We start from the raw sequence: 18738 nt of genomic DNA, 5'->3' as shown, positions 1-18738 counted from the left end.
TTGACCACTTAAGTTTGATTTATCGCATCTAGACTAGACGCGATAGATTGAACCTCGCTGGATCGATCGCTGCCCACCGATCCGGCGGGTAGTGAAGACATACCTTAACTTTTCACTTTTATTTCTTAGCCCATCTTTATTACCATAGTCACACTTTTTGTTAAAACAAATGCTGATTTGCATTAGGGCTTAGAGTGCAAATTGCTTTATCCTCTGTTTCCAGAAGTTGGTGAGAATGCTATCCTAGGGCCAAATACTGCATAATGATCAACACAAAAATTTTCCAGTTAATTCAATGAGTTGGGAACTGTGCATGCATTACCCAGGGCATAATTCTGTTCTAAGGTTATCGTTATCACAGTCTATTTTGGTCACTTTTTCAACAATAAGAAAAAAATTACACTAAAAATAAATTATGGACTAGATATGCCATCCTTGCTTTATTATTTGTATTACTGTAACACCCAGAGGCCACCTCAACTAAAATCAGGGCCCCACTGTTCTAGGATATAATCTCTGCCCCACAGCATTTATAAATTAAATAGTTAAGACAGACAGAGGGTGATGGTGAACCAGAGGGACAGAGAGGAGAAGTGACTGCTCAGAGTCACATAGCAGGTCAATAGCAGAAGTGGGAACAGAAATCAAATCTCCTGAGTCCCAGCCCAGTGCCCTAGCCCTGGACTAAACTGTGTCTTCTGGAGTACACAAATACTGCACAAGCTGGCCCACTGAGTTCTTGTGACAAAGGGTATTAATCAACATAAGTAAGGGTAGAAGAATCTGACTATACATGATAAGGTTAGATTTTATTTAGATTTAAGAAAGACGTCCCATCCTTAAATTTTCCAACCGTGCTTAAATAATGTAAAATCCCAGTATTGGAGAAAATTACAGAGTATTCAAGTCCCTTTGTATTGCACAGCCCGGATCACTTGGCAAGCACTCCTAAATTCCACAATATCACTACATTCTACAGCAACATTAATACTTGCATAGCCATTAAATATTGTTCATGCTCATCCCTCCCACCACTACAAGAACTCATAAAAAACTATGGCTCACAATATTTTCATCTGTTAATTATTTTGGGTGATGGGTTTTTTGCTGAGTTTTCCAGGTGATCCAACTCCACTCTCCAAGCTTCAGACCCTGCAGTACTGTTTAAGAGGCCAGTCTCTCAGAACTGCCTTCTCTACCACATAAGCCTTGGAAACAGCAGTTTGTAGCCAGCTTCAGAAACTCATCACCCTGGCTTCTGCAGCCTTGGCTGCTGCACTCTTCTCCAGGCAGCCCAGCCTATCAGCCTACAAACCCGATTCCCTCTAACTACAAGCTGAACCAGGGATTGGCAACCTTTGGCATGCGGCCCATAGGGGAAATCTGCTGGCAGGCAGGGACGGTTTGTTTACCTGCAGCATCCGCAGGTTCGGCCGTTCACCGTTTCAGGCCAATGGGGGCTGTGGGAACAGTGCAGGGAGCACGCAACATAAACCAATAATCACCTCTTTGTGGGGAAAGCTGCAGGCAGGTCCCAGTTGGGCCATGAGACAGAAAATAAAATCAGGGGCCTGACTGCTGCAAAATGTGGAATACTATGACATCTTAGAAAAATACCAAATTCCACAGCGCTCTTATTGAGATGAATGGGTCAGTTCACCCCACGTAAATCTATCGTTTCAGGCTCTCTGCTGACTCAGGTGGGCAATACTCCATGAGTTTACACTTGGTTCATGCCAACCCTCGAAGTGATAACTGGGAATTTTTAATTAATCAATATAATTAATACATAATCTATAGATCAGGCTACACAAGTTCATCTCCAAAACCTTATGGGCTAGAAATTATTTTTAAACGAAAGCTGATATTCTGGAGTACAATTCTGTGACTGAAATCACAGAATCTCTCTAAGTATCCCACACATGGTACAAGTATAACAAGATGAATTGATGAAAAGGTATCAGCTAAATTTCCTGGCTTTAAAAATGATCTAAGGGGGGAAGGGGAATTGGGTTTGTGACTTTTTTTGCTTTATAAAAAATTGTTTACATTTTTCCTGCTTGTTTTTATTTTAGGGCTTGGCTACACTTACCTTTTATAACGCTCCAACTTGCTGGCTCAGGGTGTGAAAAATCACCCCCCGAGCGCAGCAAGTCAGAGTGCTTTAAAGTGCTAGTGTAAACAGGCTCCAAGCGCTCAGAGCTAATCCCCTCCTGGAGGTGGACTACCAGGAATGCTCGGAGACCTCTCTCCCAGCGCTCACGCACGACCACACTCGCACTTCAAAGTGCTGCCATGGGAGCACTCCCGCGACAGCGCTTTGAAGTTTCCAGTGTAGCCATGCCCTTAGAAATATCAGGAGTGTCAAATCGCCTCGTTTTGCTAGAGAAGTCCCCTGAAGAACCCAAAGAGACTGAAAGATCTCTCATCTCAGCCCTTAAGTGAAAGGACAGGACTGTTGAACCTTTAACAAAACAGCACTTCTTTCAACTATTTGACAGATGTTTGAATTAAACAGATGTTTAAAAACAAAACAAAAAAGACATTTTAAAACAGTTTGTCTTCACAGGTAAGTTATATTAGTATAAGATAAGGTCTGAATTTAAACTGATTATTATTATTATTTATATTACAGTTATGTCGCTTGGAAGGGGGGTAAGTTAAACAAAAAAATTACTCTTATAGTGGAGTAAGTGTCCACATGGGTGGTTATGCTGGGATAACTATACCTGTAGAACTGGTAAAACTTTGCCAGGCAGACAAAGCTTAAGACTCTCTTCCCTTCTGTTCAGGCTTCAATAGGTCAGAACCCCACTGCTTCTTAAGTTCTCCAATACAAAGAGAGAACTCAGTGTTTGACATTTTTATATTGTTAAAAAGTGGTCTTCAAAATACCCTTTAAAAACCAAAATTCCTTGAGGCCTTTCTTTTTATATCATAAAGAAAGTACACATTCTTTTCCCCTTCACAGGTCATCTTTAAAAGAGCAAGCATCCATTCCAGCATCAGTTTTTTCTCATCTTCTCACACAGAGCAGCAATAGCTGGTGCTGAAATGTGATAGATCAGTCTCTCTCAGGTATGGCCCATGTGAGAAAGTTCTGATGCACCACTTCCAGGAGTCAACCATTGGGAGTTTATCATCAGCTGAGTGGGTCTGCAGTTAATTCTCCTTCCCTGCTATGTAACTGGCCACTAGGAACATCTAATAGGACTATGCCAACTCTCAATCCTTGAGCAGAGGTGCTGGAACAATTTTTATAGTGGTGATGCTGAGGGCCTTGAACCAAACTGTAAGCCCTGTATATAATGGAAACCACTTCAAGCCAGGGGGTGTGACAGACCCGGAGCACCCCTAGTTCCAGCACCTACGGCCTTGAGGACTTTGTTCTTCAATACTTGTTGATGTTATGCTGCAGTTCCCAAAATGTGATCCATGGATCACTGGTGGCCCATGCAGCACTTGCTGTGGATTTGTGCAGAGTAGGCAGATAACATGGTGCTAGTTCTCCTAATTTCCAGTTTGTTTCTAAGTTAGATCATAAGGAAGTATTAAAAGCTCCAACTTTTTTATTTGTATTGGTCCTAGATTTTCTGCAAGTCCAATTCACAGAGCAATAGTCTCTCTTTGTGGGCATGAAAGAACTAATAGAAACAGCAATATTAGACAAAAACAAATACAAGAAGAAAAAGCAGGTAGGAAGAAAGCAAAATATCTTTGAAAATACTACAATATGCTCAACTGAAAAGTGCGGCGAACCTGCAAGACAAACTGTAGAATTTTACTGTTTGTCTCCCCTCAAACTAGAACAACGCTTCTGAGGTTTCAGTGTTTGCTATGAGGACCCACTTGCAGCAGCAAATCAGACTTATTCTGCAGAGGAGCAACTCTCTACAGCTGCTTTTGAAGCTTTAAAGAATTTTATTTTTAGATGTCTTATTTTTAAAGGTGGGAGTAAATAAAGCGCATTAAAAACAAACTACTGAATTCCCACTAAGAGGGAAACATGGGATCAGTTCACTCCTTGTGATACTTACCATCAAGGGCATGAGAAGAATGGAAAACCTGTTCCAAGTACTATAAATTGCTTAGGAACTGTCCCTTCGCAGCAGCAGCAGCAGACCCCCTCCCTTTAACCCTGCAAAAGCTCCTTTGTGCAAGAGAGGCACCATAGGCTTGAAAGGAGACTGGGAAAGGCTGCTCTAAATGGCACAAAATCCCAGTGAATCTCTGGGGAAATACCCATTAATGTTGACGCTTTCAGCATTAATTCTTACCAGTTCCCACTATGCACCTGAAAACTGACTGTGAGGATTTATTTGGCCCAAGTGCAGGTGAGGAGGTCATAGCATCAGAGTTCCAGATGAAGCCATGCTTTTATGGGAAAACTGGGGAATACCCAGAAATATCAGAGAGGGGTCTAGTGCTCTTCCACTCAACTTTGCCTGTCCAAAGCTTTTTATCTGGAATGACGTTTGGCACAGTTCAGGACAACTGCACCTGTATTTCCCCATAGTGGTTCAGCAAGGGCACTCACTCTCAGGGATTCCAGATCCCCAGCCATTGCCCTTCTCGGTGGAAATACATGTTTCTCTCCTTTCTGACTGGCGTATTTCTAGGCTGCACAGTTCCCTGCCTTCACTGTGCATTTCGCAGCACAGACAGGTTGCCCAAGGACACCTGCTTGCTTTCTCTTTAGACATGGATACAAGTGTAACTACTACAGATATAAATTACCATACAGATTTCTATGCAAGCCTACTTCATTCTTAAGGTAAAAAGCATTACAGAGAAAACACTAAAAACAATAAAAGAACCTACACACATGCTAATAAGATTACTAGAATTAATCATAACCAAAACATGGATTCTGTCTGGCCCAGTCCTTTCAGCCTTACCCTATGGATTGGGGCCCTCTGTGGACCAGGGATTTGCTGGATCAGGAAGAAGGCCATATGCTAGTTTAAAGCCAGGCTATTTATCTAAAAATCCCTTTCTTAATCGGTGGTTCCTGGAGAATCCACTTCGAAATAGTATATGCACACCTTTCTATGGGGGTGGCTCTTTGAAGATGTTACAACTTGAGTCAATTTGCCTTATCACCCTGTTGTTCTCACATTTACCCTTCACGTGGAAATACACACAGTTAATTCATTCCACAATAATGTATGCACAATTGCATTTTTAATAGAGTGAACTCCGAAGATGTTAAAACGAATTCATTAAGGTTTAAGTTAATTCAGTAAAGTTTATTCAGGATATTATCAGCCTGTCACAATGTTATTTGGCCAAAAATGCAGAGAAAGTAAAGAAAAAAATAATCGATGAAAGGCTGCCACATCATCCCTCAATGTATCTTGTTGCTTGATATTGCAGAAATGCGGATATAATTAATATAGCACCACATAACACATTAGGTTTAACATGAACTCAAAAACAAACCAACCCCTTTTCTGAACATGTTTTACCTACTTTTGTAAAAAGTAATTCCTAAGATTATTATAACAAAGATTAGAGTAAAATATTTCTTTATTTATTCAGTTCATTTACTGTGTGTGTTTGTCAGCACTTTATGAATATTTTGTTTGACTGGTTCCCTTGTACAGGTATGTGCATGTTCCATGCACCAACCAGAAAGAAGAACATTTTTTTAAAAATAAGAACATTCCCTGGCAGGGGAAATAACGGTCTGCTGTAGTACCTAAAACTACTTTTACCCCCTTTTTAAAAATAAATTTACTAGATTTCAAATTAATGGTGTCTCTCAATAATTCCTGTTTATCTCAATCCCCATCTCAGTTGTAGAGTAGTATGTTCCATTTGATACAACACTTACAGATAATACCATATAATGTATATGGTAGAGTGACACTAAATCTTCAATTTCATATTTGTATACTAATCAGAAAAATATGTATGTTGTTTGAAATTAAATGAATGTAACATAGTTAGAGCACAAAGTAATGCTATAAAGAGAACTGTGTTGCATCCTGCGTCCTACATAACCTTTTTGAATATGTGACCTTTAAGTTGCTGAAGGTTGCCTCAGAATTTGGCTCAGTTCAGTCAAAACATCTGTTCCCCTTGCAGGTAGACTGTAAGGACTTTTTTCTCAGTTGGATTTAGAGCACAGCAAGTGAGCCCTTTTCTGACCGATCAGATAGATCCCAGCACTTGTAAATCAAGTTCTGGGCTGACAACAGCAGGTCCACATTCCGTCACCCTTTCTCAGCTAGCGAGGCCACTTGACTGCTGTGAGAGCTGCTCTTATCATGTCATCAAATCAAAGCATGTTGAGAAGAGGGAATGCAAGAGGCATCTGCAGAATTCCCACAATGTAGTAACTTTGGAACATTGACAGATGCATCTGTCATTTTATACCTTCAACTAACCTGCTGTCCACTGGCTTGACATAGTAAAGCTGTCCAAGAGTAACTCCAGTTCTCTCACGTTGTTTTCACACGTCTCTGTTAGGAAGGCCTGGCGTTTCTTGGCCTTTATTTCACAGAGGGGATGGGTGAAAGGAAAAAAAATATTAAAGTGGTAAACAAAAAAAGACTCATGTTACAATTAACATTTTTACTGTAGAACAAATTATGTAAAAAGGTACATTGCACATCATCACTTTTCCCTGAAACCAAGCGGGTCCAATGTGACAGTACAAAGAGCTAAAACAGTGTTTCATTGTGGACTTAACATGCATTTGGGATAAAAACCGGAGGGGGCGGGGGGAGCAGCACATGGGCCCTTCAAGCAGTCCGAATTAGTAAAGTTTCCAAGAGTATAGTAATTTTCTCTTCCGCCATAAAAATAGTCATCTGCGCGTATGTACACAAACAACAACGTTAATTTTTGCACCCTGCAAGGACATCTGGAAAGGCACAATGCTTCTGACCAGATGGGATGGAAATCAAGGATATGCTGCTCTGGAAAAGCCCATTCCTACTGTAGTTGCAACCTGCCAAGTGCAATTGTTAGCTATATTTTCCATACTAGATAGTGGTTTCCTCAATCTCAGAAACTCTGCTTTCTAGTTAATGTCCCAGAAGCAACGGAATAATGGAGAACACATCAACCCCCAGCACTGGATTTTCTTTCAATAAGCTTTTCACTGGGGGACCTTGTAGGTAGGCAGTTGTTCAAACTATGGGGCTGGTCTTATTTCGAGGGCCAGTTTAATATTAAAGTATCTGAAAAGATTTAGAATGAAATAAAATTTTAAATAATAGTTATGTTACATCAATTATTGTTTCTTCTTCAAAGGCCAGCCCAACAACCAACTTGAGTAGACGGGCTGAGCAGTGGTCAGATCAAGGGGAGAGACACCCTTCCCACAAGCCAGTCTAATAGTTGCACAGACAATCCACAAAGGCTGCTTCCGCCGATCAGCTGATTAGCTCCATACTCCACTATCACAGGGGTAGAGTGGGAGGATCAGCATAGCAGTAGGTTCTGTGGCCACACACTCCATCCACACCTCACATCACACTTTTCCCTCCTCTGTGCAGCAGACCCTGCAGTCATGAAGGAGGGGCTAGATTTGTAATTGCAAGAGTTTTAGATAAGTAAGCTTAGTATGTAGTTACGAAAATTGAGGTAGCATATGACATGTTTTCTTTTCATATGAAAAATATTTTAAAGGCTATTAACAAAACATGAGCTTAATATTTCACACTTAGCTCAGGAGCATATTAAGCACTTGACACTGGCCAAATATGCACTCATTAATGTCAGGAATGATTCAGAGCCTGCAGCACAGCAAGTCTCTGGGCAGCTTAACAAGTGTAGCTGCCCTGTCATAGGCTGCTTGCTTGGCTGCACCACCTCACTGGTGGGAAGAGTCCACCTCTTAAGCCAGACCAGCTCTTAAGCCCAGCAACAACAGTTCAGCAGCTGCGCAAAGCATTTGCACATGGCTGTGATAGCTCCTGCTTGTCCCAGCCTTGCTCCCATCTTGTTCCAGTCCCACTGCTCTCCTACTTCTAATTCTGAGCTAGACCTATCCTTGCCTCAGACCTTATCTTGAGGTCTACCCCTGCTTTGTCTCACTCAAGGTAACCCAGCCCTAACCCTCAACTCAAATTCCGGAATTCTGATTTTGGCTCTGACCCTCGGCTCTGGCATTTGGACTCTGACTCTGGCTCTGACCCTGGACTCCTATTCCTGGCTACTGACTCCTGCTCCAACCACTAGGCATGACTGCCCACATCCTGATCTCTAACAATTAAGCTTAATTTCATTAAAACAAGTTAAGCAACAGCCATTGCCATTCATTGTCATTAGGCTATATTGGGATATTCACCAGAATACTAAGGCCTCAATCCAGCAAAGCATTTGAGGAGGCACTTAACTTTAAGCACATCTCACTTACTTTGCTCTGGTACATCCAGATTCAATAGAATAGAAGGCTGGCATAGCTTTGCTGGCATAGCTATGTAAGCGAGGAGTGCTGAGGGGGAAGGGGGAAAATCACACCGCTAGCTGACACAGCTATGCTGACAAACCCCCCGATTTCATAGATGCAACTATGCCAACGTAAGAGTGCTTCTGTTGACATAGCTAGTGTTCTTTGGAGAAGTGGTTTAGCTTTGCGGGCAGAAGAACTCCTGTTGGCTCAAGCTGTTTTCCACACTAGGGGGCTCTCTCAGCATTGTTATACCAGTCAAGTCTCTGTAATGTAGACATTCCCTGAGTATATTATATTAGTATTCTGTTTAATATTAATCTGCCAAAGGAACCCTCTAACTTTAGTTATTTAATTTTTAAAACATATGCTACATATGCATATAGTAGCATTTAAGAGCTCAGTCCTATGTGAGAAACAATGGATATATCTACAGTGTGATAAAAATAACCTGTGGCACCAAGTCTCAGAGCCTGAGTCAGCTGACACAGGTGCTGGGTCAGCACCTGGACTTCAGCCCAAGCCCAGGCTCTGAGACTCCACAAGGGAGGAGGGTCTCAGACCTCAGGCTCCAGCCCGAGCCTCTACATTGCAATTTTATAGCCTCAGCACCCAAGCCGCAGGCAATTGACCCAGGCTAGCTGTGGCTATGCTGCAGGTCTTTTATTGCAGTGTAGATGTATCCAATGGGAGTATCAGGTGCACAAGAATACTACTGAAAGGAAGCTACTGAAGCTTCCAGATTACTATAATCAAATATTTATATTATGGTAGCACCCAGAGTCCCCAGCAGGAGTGGGGCCATTGTGCTAGTCCCTGTCCAAATGAATATATAGACATGGTCTCTGCCAAAGAGTTTACAATTAAAGAAGTCCATAGTCAAAAAATGACATCTGTCTGGACAACAAGTGGGAAAGGATTAAGTAAGAAGTAAGCAATAATTAAAAGTACACTTTTCACAACATCCTTGTAATGGAGGCGTGGTGGAGAAAGAAGGTCCATATCTCCTATTTCTGATCCTGACCAGTTACTCATTATTTATCTTCTGTTCTAAAATTATGATTCACTATTTGAATAAATTTTTCTTCCTATTTGATCATAGCACAGGAAGTTTACTCTCCATAGCCCCAAGAAAATTCTACTATATTGTCTATTACATACAGACCAACATACCACTGCTTATCCAAGGATCCAACCAGTTTTTCCAATGTGGGAAACGCTATCTCCCCAAAAGCTCTTATGAGCTGATAGCATATCATTGGCAAACAAGGACAAACATATGCAATTTTCTGCTGTGTTCTCCGCTATTCAGTTTAAATATTTTATAAAATGTGTTTTACTGCTGCAATTTTAATTATATGTGCTGTATATCTACTAATATATTATTCATGTATTTCAGTGTTAGATCCCTTGTAGCATTTACATGGGTTTCCCTATGTGATAGTTTGTACTATACTTCACAAAGAATTTCCAACACTGCTGAAATCCATATATACACAATTGCTTGTATTTGCAGAGCACCAGCACAAATATATTTTAAAGTATTATCTTTTCCATAGGATGAAAATACATTAGAAGGGTTGACCTTTCAGTGCATACTATCAAATAGGAAAATATAACAGTATGGTCAATATCACAGTAAAAGAAAGGCTTTCTTTTTAATGTAAGCCACACTAGTACAGACACGGTCATACTGAATCTATCCCACAGAAACGTCTTATATAAGCACGCCTAAGCAAATGTACTTTTTTTCCCCCTCAGCCTTCCTTTTTTTTTTTTTTTTTTAAATTCACCACATTTTAGTCAGTACATTCTAGTTTATTTGGCCTTCATCGTTTCTCTGTACTCACATTTGCTGACTATGTCCATAAGTCTCCATACCAATTTCAGTATCTATTTTTCAATTGCAGTAAAGATCAGAAGGAAATTCCTTAAAGCTGGCCAGATCTTCTATATTTTACCCACAAACAATTTAGTTTCCTTCCTTTCTAACTCCTGTTCCAGTTCCCTCTCCCCCATTATTGCAGCGTATGATTTTTTTCCTTAAATTTGCAAAGTGGAAAACCTAAGCATAGGTGTGAATGTGCACTGCAGAGAATATACCAAAAGGTTTCTCAGTTTCCTAATGCATGTACTTAATAAGAATGAGTAAGGTTCTATAGTAGAGGTCAGGCCCGGTGTGTTCCTGGTGCCCCCACCAATTTTTGCAGGATCTAAGCCTTCATTTATATTTTTAAAAATGTTTCTGGTCCTTATGCTTGTAAAGATATTTTTCTGAGTGCTGAGTCTGCAAGTAGGGTTGCCAGGCATCCAGTTTACGACCACAATGCCCGGTCAAAAAGAATGCCACTGTGGCTCCAGTTGGCACCACCGACCGGACCATTAAAAGTCCAGGCGGTGGTGTAGCGGGAGCCCAGGGCTAAGGCAAGCTCCCGACCTGCCCTGGTTCCGTGTGGGTCCCGGAAGGAGCCACTGGTCTCCCTGGCCCCTAGGCACATGAGTGGCCAGGGAGGCTCTGCCCGCTGCCCCCGCCCCCAGAGCTGGCTCCGAAGCTCCCATTGGCCGGAATCCGCAATATTTTATTACCTGCGGGCATGAAGGTTTTGAGGGCTCCATTCTGCTTTACCATAAACTATATTCAGGATTTTCTTCCTAAGTCTTAACCTCTCAAGTGGCAAAAAGCACATATGTGTAATTTAACCCTCCTAAGCAAAGCAAAAAAAAAAAGGGAGATAGGAGGAGGAAAAAAGAGCAAGAGAGAGATATGACATGGCGAGTGTATGTACTCATCCAGGTTCCAGAGAGAATCATCACAGCCGGCAGCTTACCGTCTCTAATTTTACACTGATAAACATCAGCCAGCTATTGGCAATGGTCAAGGAGGCACTGTCGTATTCCTGTCTTACTGGTTCTGTGGGGTTTAGAGAGGATGGCTTAATTTAGAGCAAGTGTCCCTTAGTATCAGTGGTTTGAGCATTGGCCTGCTAAACCCAGGGTTGTGAGTTCAATCCTTGAAGGGGCCATTTAGGGATCAGGGGCAATAATTGGGGATTGGTCCTGCTTTGAGCAGGGGGTTGGACTAGATGACCTCCTGAGGTCCCTTCCAACCCTGAGATTCTATGGAAGAAGTTGGTCTCTTCTCAGAAAAGAGAGGAGCTGGGAAGAAACACTCCATTGGAAACAGCCAGTCCAAGAGGGTACAGGCTAAAGTTTTTGCTGAAACAGGTTTATTAGCTTACCAGCTTTTGAAGGGGAATTGTTAGAAGTCTGAATAAGAAATATGACTCAGCAGTACTATGTTTTATTTGAGTCATTAAAAAGTCTAAATAAATACAAACCCAGGGATCATCAACCATTTGGTTTATTTAAAAAACAAACAAACAAACAAACAAAAAACACTTGTGACCAGTTTGTTTGCTGGGGTTTGATAACAGTGAAATGATGAGCTCCTGTCCCCTTATGAGCTCTTGCAGTTGTACCTGCAGTGGCTAACAAATACAGTTTTGAGACAAGTGGGAGAAAGACAAAGGAGAAGTAACAACAGAAGTAAAGTATTAAAAATTGGAATGAGCAGCCAAGAGAGCAATGCAAGAAATCCAAAGATTTGCATGAGTGGTGGAAGTCCTGTTCTATGACTTTATGCTCGAAAAGACATGAGCATAAAAGCTGGGGTGAGGAAAGTAATTAAAGTTTCTTTTCTTGACTGCAACAGGCGTGCTGATCCTTCTGATGCAGATACTTACTGTAGCTCACTGACTAGTGTGCCGCATTCCCACTCCTCCCCAGTTCCTCCCAGCACTTGCTGCCGCGAAACAACTGTTTTGTGGCGGCAAGTGCTGGGAGCTAGGAGGAGAAGCGGGGATGCAGCACGCTCAGGGAAGGAGGTGGAGCAGAGGTGGGGAGCTCGGCTGCCGATGGGTGCAGAGCACCCACCGATTTTTCGCCATGGGTGCTCCAGCCCCGGGAGCACCCACCAAGTCGGCGCCTATGAGTGAGGTAATTGAATTGGACACTGAAAATACATCGTAAGCAGAATTCTTAACAGCATACAAATTCTCCTCCTTTCTCCCTACAATCTTTATGACATGCCACTTACAACTCATAACTAACAAGATCTGTTTAAAAAAAGAAGGGGAGGAGGAAGGGGAGGTTATTGTAACAGCTAACACTTACTAACAAAAGAATTATTTAAAAACTGAACATTTATAATGAAACTAAGATACATTTTCAAAATGGATTTCTCTATCACACCCTGTGAGTTAGAGCTGTTTATCCCCATTTTACAGAGGAGAGAACTACGGTCTGGTCTACACTTAAAATGTATACCAGCATAGCTAAAAAACCATACCCCTGAGAACACAGCTATGCTCACAAAACCCTCAGTGTAGAGACAACCATACTGACTGAACAGTTACTCCTGGGGGAATTCCATGCCCCAAAATCCAAAATTCTGCATATTTTATTTGTCAATATAATGCAATATAATCATATCACTTTCATTTTTGGTAATATATTTAAACTACCATACAGGAAAAAATAAATCACAATAACTGTTCAGCATTTCCTAAACACATGAAAGTTAAGTTACAAATACTTGGTAATCAAGGCCCTGCATTCCAGTTATAATCCTGGATTTTCATTTAAATTACATTACTTTTATTTTGGTGTTTGGTGTTCTGTAAAGTAGACTGGTTTCAGAGTAGCAGCCGTGTTAGTCTGTATCCGCAAAAAGAAAAGGAGTACTTGTGGCACCTTAGAGACTAACAAATTTATCTGAGCATAAGCTTTCGTGAGCTACAGCTCACTTCAGCGGATGCATGTAGTGGAAAATACAGTGAGGAGATTTTATATACACAGAGAACATGAAACAATGGGTGTTACCATACACACTGTAACAAGAGTGATCAGGTAAGGTGAGCTATTACCAGGAGGAGAGTGGTGGGGGGCGGGACCTTTTATAGTGATAATCAAGGTGGGTCATTTCCAGCAGCTGACAAGAACGTCTGAGGAACAGTAGGGTGGGGGGGATAAACATGAGGATATAGTTTTACTGTGTGTAATGACACATCCACTCCCAGTTTTTATTCAAGCCTAAGTTAATTATATCCAGTTTGCAAATTAATTCCAATTCAGCAGTCTCTCGTTGGAAGTTTTTTTGTTGAAGAATTGCCACTTTTAGGTCTGTAATCGAATGACCAAAGAGACTGAAGTGTTCTCCGACTGGTTTTTGAATGTTATAATTCTAGACTTCTGATTTGTGTCTATTTATTCTTTTACGTAGAGACTGTCCAGTTTGGCCAATGTACATGGCAGAGGGGTATTGCTGGCACATGATCACATTGGTAGATGTGCAGGCGAACGAGCCTCTGACAGTGTGGCTGATGTGATTAGGCCCTATGATGGTGTCCCCTGAATAGATATGTGGACACAGTTGGCAACGGGCTTTGTTGCAGGGATAGGTTCCTGGGTTAGTGTTTTTGTTGTGTGGTGTGTGGTTGCTGGTAAGTATTTGCCTGGACCAGTCCACACAAGAGATCCACTTCCTGGACACTACGGTGCTAATAAGCGATGGTCACATAAACACCACCCTATACCGGAAACCTACTGACCGCTATGCTTACCTACATGCCTCCAGCTTTCATCCAGACCACACCACACAATCCATTGTCTACAGTCAAGCTCTGCGATACAACTTCATTTGCTCCAACCCCTCAGACAGAGACAAACACCTACAAGATCTCTATCAAGCGTTCTTACAACTATAATACCCACCTGCTGAAGTGCAGAAACAGATTGACAGAGCCAGAAGAGTACCCAGAAGTTACCTACTGCAGGACAGGCCCAACAAAGAAAATAACAGAACGCCAATAGCCATCACCTTCAGCCCCCAACTAAAACCTCTCCAACGCATCTTCAAGGATCTACAATCTATCCTGAAGGACGACCCATCACTCTCACAGATCTTGGGAGACAGGCCAGTCCTTGCTTACAGACAGCCCCCCAACCTGAAGCAAATACTCACCAGCAACCACACACACCACACAACAGAACCACTAACCCAGGAACCTACCCCTGCAAGAAAGCCCGTTGCCAACTGTGTCCACATATCTATTCAGGGGACACCATCATAGGGCCTAATCACATCAGCCACACTATCAGAGACTCGTTCACACGCACATCTATCAATGCCCCTCTGCCATGTACATTGGCCAAACTGGACAGTCTCTACGTAAAAGAATAAATGACACAAATCAGACGTCAAGAATTATAACATTCAAAAACCAGTCGGAGAACACTTCAATCTCTCTGGTCACTTGATTACAGACCTAAAAGTGGCAATTCTTCAACAAAATAACTTCAAAAACAGACTCCAACGAGAGACTGCTGAATTGGAATTAATTTGCAAACTGGATACAATGAACTTGGGCTTGAATAAAGACTGGGAGTGGATGTGTCATTACACAAAGTAAAACTATATCCTCATGTTTATTCCCTTCCCCCCACCACTCCTGTTCCTCAGACGTTCTTGTCAACGGCTGGAAATGGACTACCTTGATTATCACTATAAAAGGTCCCGCCCCACCCCCGCCGCCAGCTCTCCTGCTGGTAATAGTTCATCTTACCTGATCACTCTTGTTACAGTGTGTATGGTAACACCCATTGTTTCATGTTCTCTGTGTATATAAAATTTCCCCACTGTATTTTCCATTACACGCATCCGATGAAGTGAGCTGCAGCTCATGAAAGCTTATGCTCAAATAAATTTGTTAGGCTCTAGGGTGCCACAAGTACTCCTTTTCTTTTTGTAAAGTAGACTGTCACTTTAAATTGCTCAGACTTTCACACATGAAAGTCATACAGTTTTGCTAATCATTGTCCTGCATTTTTTTTTTTTTTTTTTACAATGAATAAGTAAAACAGTTCCTCAGCTGTAATCTAAGCCCATTGTGCCTCCCTGGCACAGGGGAAAAAAGGGAGAAAGCACATAGACCTTATTAGCTGAGGATTCCATTACTGTCATTTACAATAAGGCTCTTTTACAACACACTGGCAAGGTAAAGGAGCCTTAATTGACTAAGAATGGGAACAATTAACTAACAATGGGTACATGAGCAGCCTGCCTGCTTAGTTGTTACATTTCTGCTGTGCCTCAGGTACAGAGCCTGCTTCACACAGCCCTATGCCTCCAAGCCCAGGATGCAGCAACAGCAAGGAGAAGGACTGAGTGAGTCTCTCTCACTCCTTCTTATGCAGGCAGGCACCCAACCCTGGCCCCTTAAGGTCTTCACAGATGCGTGCACACACACCTAGCCTCTCTCCTCCCTTCCCCTCCCCACAGTGATCTGCTCTCTGCTGCCAGCTGCTCCCAGCAGACTTGCCTGGGCTGCCGCGGAAGAGGCGTGTGTTCCCCACAGATTTCTTTGCTCCCCCATTTTTCTGCAAAAAGAAATCTGAGCCAAGAAATCTGCAGAAGGTATGAATTCTGCGCCCCCCCTGCAGGGTTCAGAATTTCCCCAGGAGTAAAGAGCATAGCTAACCTCATTTGGGAAGGTGATGTTCCTATACCAGCAGAAAAACTCCTTCTGTCAGCCTATATGTACACTTGGGGGACTATGCCTTCATGACTATGTGTAGTGTAGACATAGCTTAAGGCACAGAGGTGAAGTAACTTGCCCAAAGCCACATTAGCAAGACCCGTGGCAGAGCTTTAGAGCTGGTCTATACTGGGGAACTTACAATCGGCATACCTACATCTCTTAGGGTGTGAAAAATCCACTCTCCTGAGACACATAGCTATGTCAACCTAACTTCTGCTCTTGACAGCACTAGGATGATGGAAGAGTTCTTCTGTTGACCTACCTCTGGGGAAGGTGGATTAACTATGCTGATGGGGGAATCCCTCCTGTAGGTGTAGGTAGCACCCACAGTGAAGTGCTATAGCCAGGCAGCTGCACCATTGCAGCTGTGCCTCTGTAGCAGTTTAAATGTAGACATACCCTTAGATTAGACCTACAGTGCAATCAAATCATTTTCATAACATTCTTCAGCTTTTTATATAGTAAAATATATAATGTCATCTACTAGCCCAATAAAGCAAGTGCCACAGGGCTTCTCTCTTACCTTTGCAAGTTCCTCCTGTAATTCTCTGCAACTTTTTTCATTATCCTGGAGTCTCTCAGAGAGGTCTGTAATTACTTTCTTCTTTTCCTCGATCTCTTCATTTAGTTGCTTGTTTGTGGAAAAATACTCTCTTTCGAATCTGAAAAGTTTCAGTGTTAGAACAAGTTTTTCAAATATACTTTTGTCAACCAACATTATATACTTTTAAGTACAATTGACAGATGTACTATATATCGTGTTTTCATGCCATAAGGCTTTAAAACTTGCCTTTACTTTTTTTCATAAAAAAAATCCACTCCTTAAATGAAAGGCTTTAAAGAAATAGTACCTCCCCTTAAGATAACCAGGTGTTTGTACTATGCCTGCAGTCATAAGTAAAATAGGTTTAGTGGTCTTGATGTGGCCTCTAGATTACATTTAATGAACAAAATTCACCACAGTTCAATTACCTCAGAAATTGACTCTTATTCACTCTCCAGGCAAGTCTTGCCTAACAAGCTTTGAATTAAAACGTAACAGTAGCACCCACACTTCAATCTCTTTGGTCACTCGATTACAGACGTAAAAGTGGCGATTCTTCAACAAAAAAACTCCAAAAACAGACTCCAACGAGAGACTGCTGCATTGGAATTAGTTTGCAAACTGGATACAATTAACTTAGGCTTGAATAAAGACTGGGAGTGGATGTGTCATTACACAAAGTAAAACTATTCCCCCCTCGCCCCCCCGTTCCTCAGACGTTCTTGTCAACTGCTAGAAATGGCCCACCTTGATTATCACTACAAAAGGTCCCGTTTCCCCCACCACCACCACCTCTCTCCTGCTGGTAATAGCTCACCTTACCTGATCACTCTTGTTATAGTGTGTATGGTAACACCCATTGTTTCATGTTCTCTGTGTATATAAAATTTCCCCACTGTATTTTCCACTACATGCATCCGCTGAAGTGAGCTGTAGCTCTCGAAAGCTTATGCTCAAATAAATTTGTTAGTCTCTAAGGTATCACAAGTACTCCTTTTCTTTTTAGTAGCACCCACAGTGTCAATATGAAATCTGGTTATGTTCTATTCTAAATTGTGTGGCACAGGATTTTAATGCCAAAAAGTTGTTCAAACAATCATCTAAACAATGGTTTAACTCTAAATGCTAGGGACATTATTACCCTCATTACTCACTGTATCTGGAAACTATGTCCAAGAGCTCAGAGTGAAAAATCCCATCCTATTCCTTGCTTTTAGAATTTTAACAGTGGGATCTTCCCTCGAATTTATTTGTTTGTCTATTTGCTGTAAAGAATGTTTATGCTTTATGAGCCATCCAAGACAGACTTGTGGGACAAGGGAAATCATCACTGAGAGAAGGGAAGTTGTTCCATGGTGGCAGTTTGTGGCTTGGGAGAGAACACAGACTGTTGAATCGGTCTAAGGCAGAGGACCACAGCCTTGAAGTGTGAGAGAGTCAGGGCTCTCTGCACTTTTGGTCAGAGGGAATCCTGGGAAATGCAGTTCCAAGTGCCAGAGGATGACAAGATTTGTAGGCCTCCACAGCAAAGCATAATGGGAAAGGGGGTGGCAAGATAGTAGCAGTCATCTTCTCCCTTGTCAGAGGGAGGTTGAAGATGCTAACAGCCCCTCTGAGTCAGGGAGAACTCTACTTGTTTGCTTTAGACTTTAATCACCACATATTTGGGGAGAGTCTGAAAACTCAGGAATAGTTGGGAGGAAGGAACTCTGGTGAGGGTCTGTTTCTGTTTCTTTTAAAACTTTATTACAAGACTTTCAGTTTGTCTGTTTGACTGTAAACTGGCACTTCTCTGGAGAGTGTTTGGGTTCTCTGGAGGAAGAACTCACCTTCCCAACCCGAGGGAGGGCTGTTTTTGTTTGTAAAATACTCAATTGGCAAAAGTCGTGTTGATACACCAGCTAATAAAATCGCCCAGATCAACAATTGAGGGGAAACAGTAGAACGCTACTGTTAAGTTCTGATGCCAGAGTTGATAATCCTTTCTCCATGTCTAATGTACTAACCAAGCATGTTAATTAAGCTATAAAATGGGTCTGCCATTTGTATCTGGCTATTTTATTTTGGTTTTCTAATTTTTCAATCCTCCCAGTAGGTTTGTTTGGTTTTGTTTTGTTTTTAAAAATTTAAACATATAATTAATAAAGGTTTAGTACTTAAATCTATAAATCAATATCTCAAATTCTAGTGGT

At 41.8% G+C, this 18738-nt stretch overlaps 1 protein-coding gene across 2 annotated transcripts in view; it reads right to left on the bottom strand.

The window, feature by feature from the left end:
- CCDC171 (coiled-coil domain containing 171) overlaps positions 1–18738 on the bottom strand; it is a 235035-nt gene that overhangs the window by 157074 nt on the left and 59223 nt on the right. For both annotated transcript variants that reach the window (XM_073345441.1, XM_073345440.1), the window contains exons 10-11: positions 16526–16664; positions 6393–6495 (exon numbers count right to left, since the gene is read on the bottom strand). In XM_073345441.1, the coding sequence (XP_073201542.1) occupies positions 6393–6495; positions 16526–16664 (242 nt within the window). The remainder of the gene's footprint in view (positions 1–6392; positions 6496–16525; positions 16665–18738) is intronic.

This window comes from Lepidochelys kempii, chromosome 5 (genome assembly GCF_965140265.1).
Source record: "Lepidochelys kempii isolate rLepKem1 chromosome 5, rLepKem1.hap2, whole genome shotgun sequence".
NCBI classification, from domain to species: domain Eukaryota; kingdom Metazoa; phylum Chordata; order Testudines; family Cheloniidae; genus Lepidochelys; species Lepidochelys kempii.
This window is presented reverse-complemented; position numbering and strand designations above follow the sequence as displayed.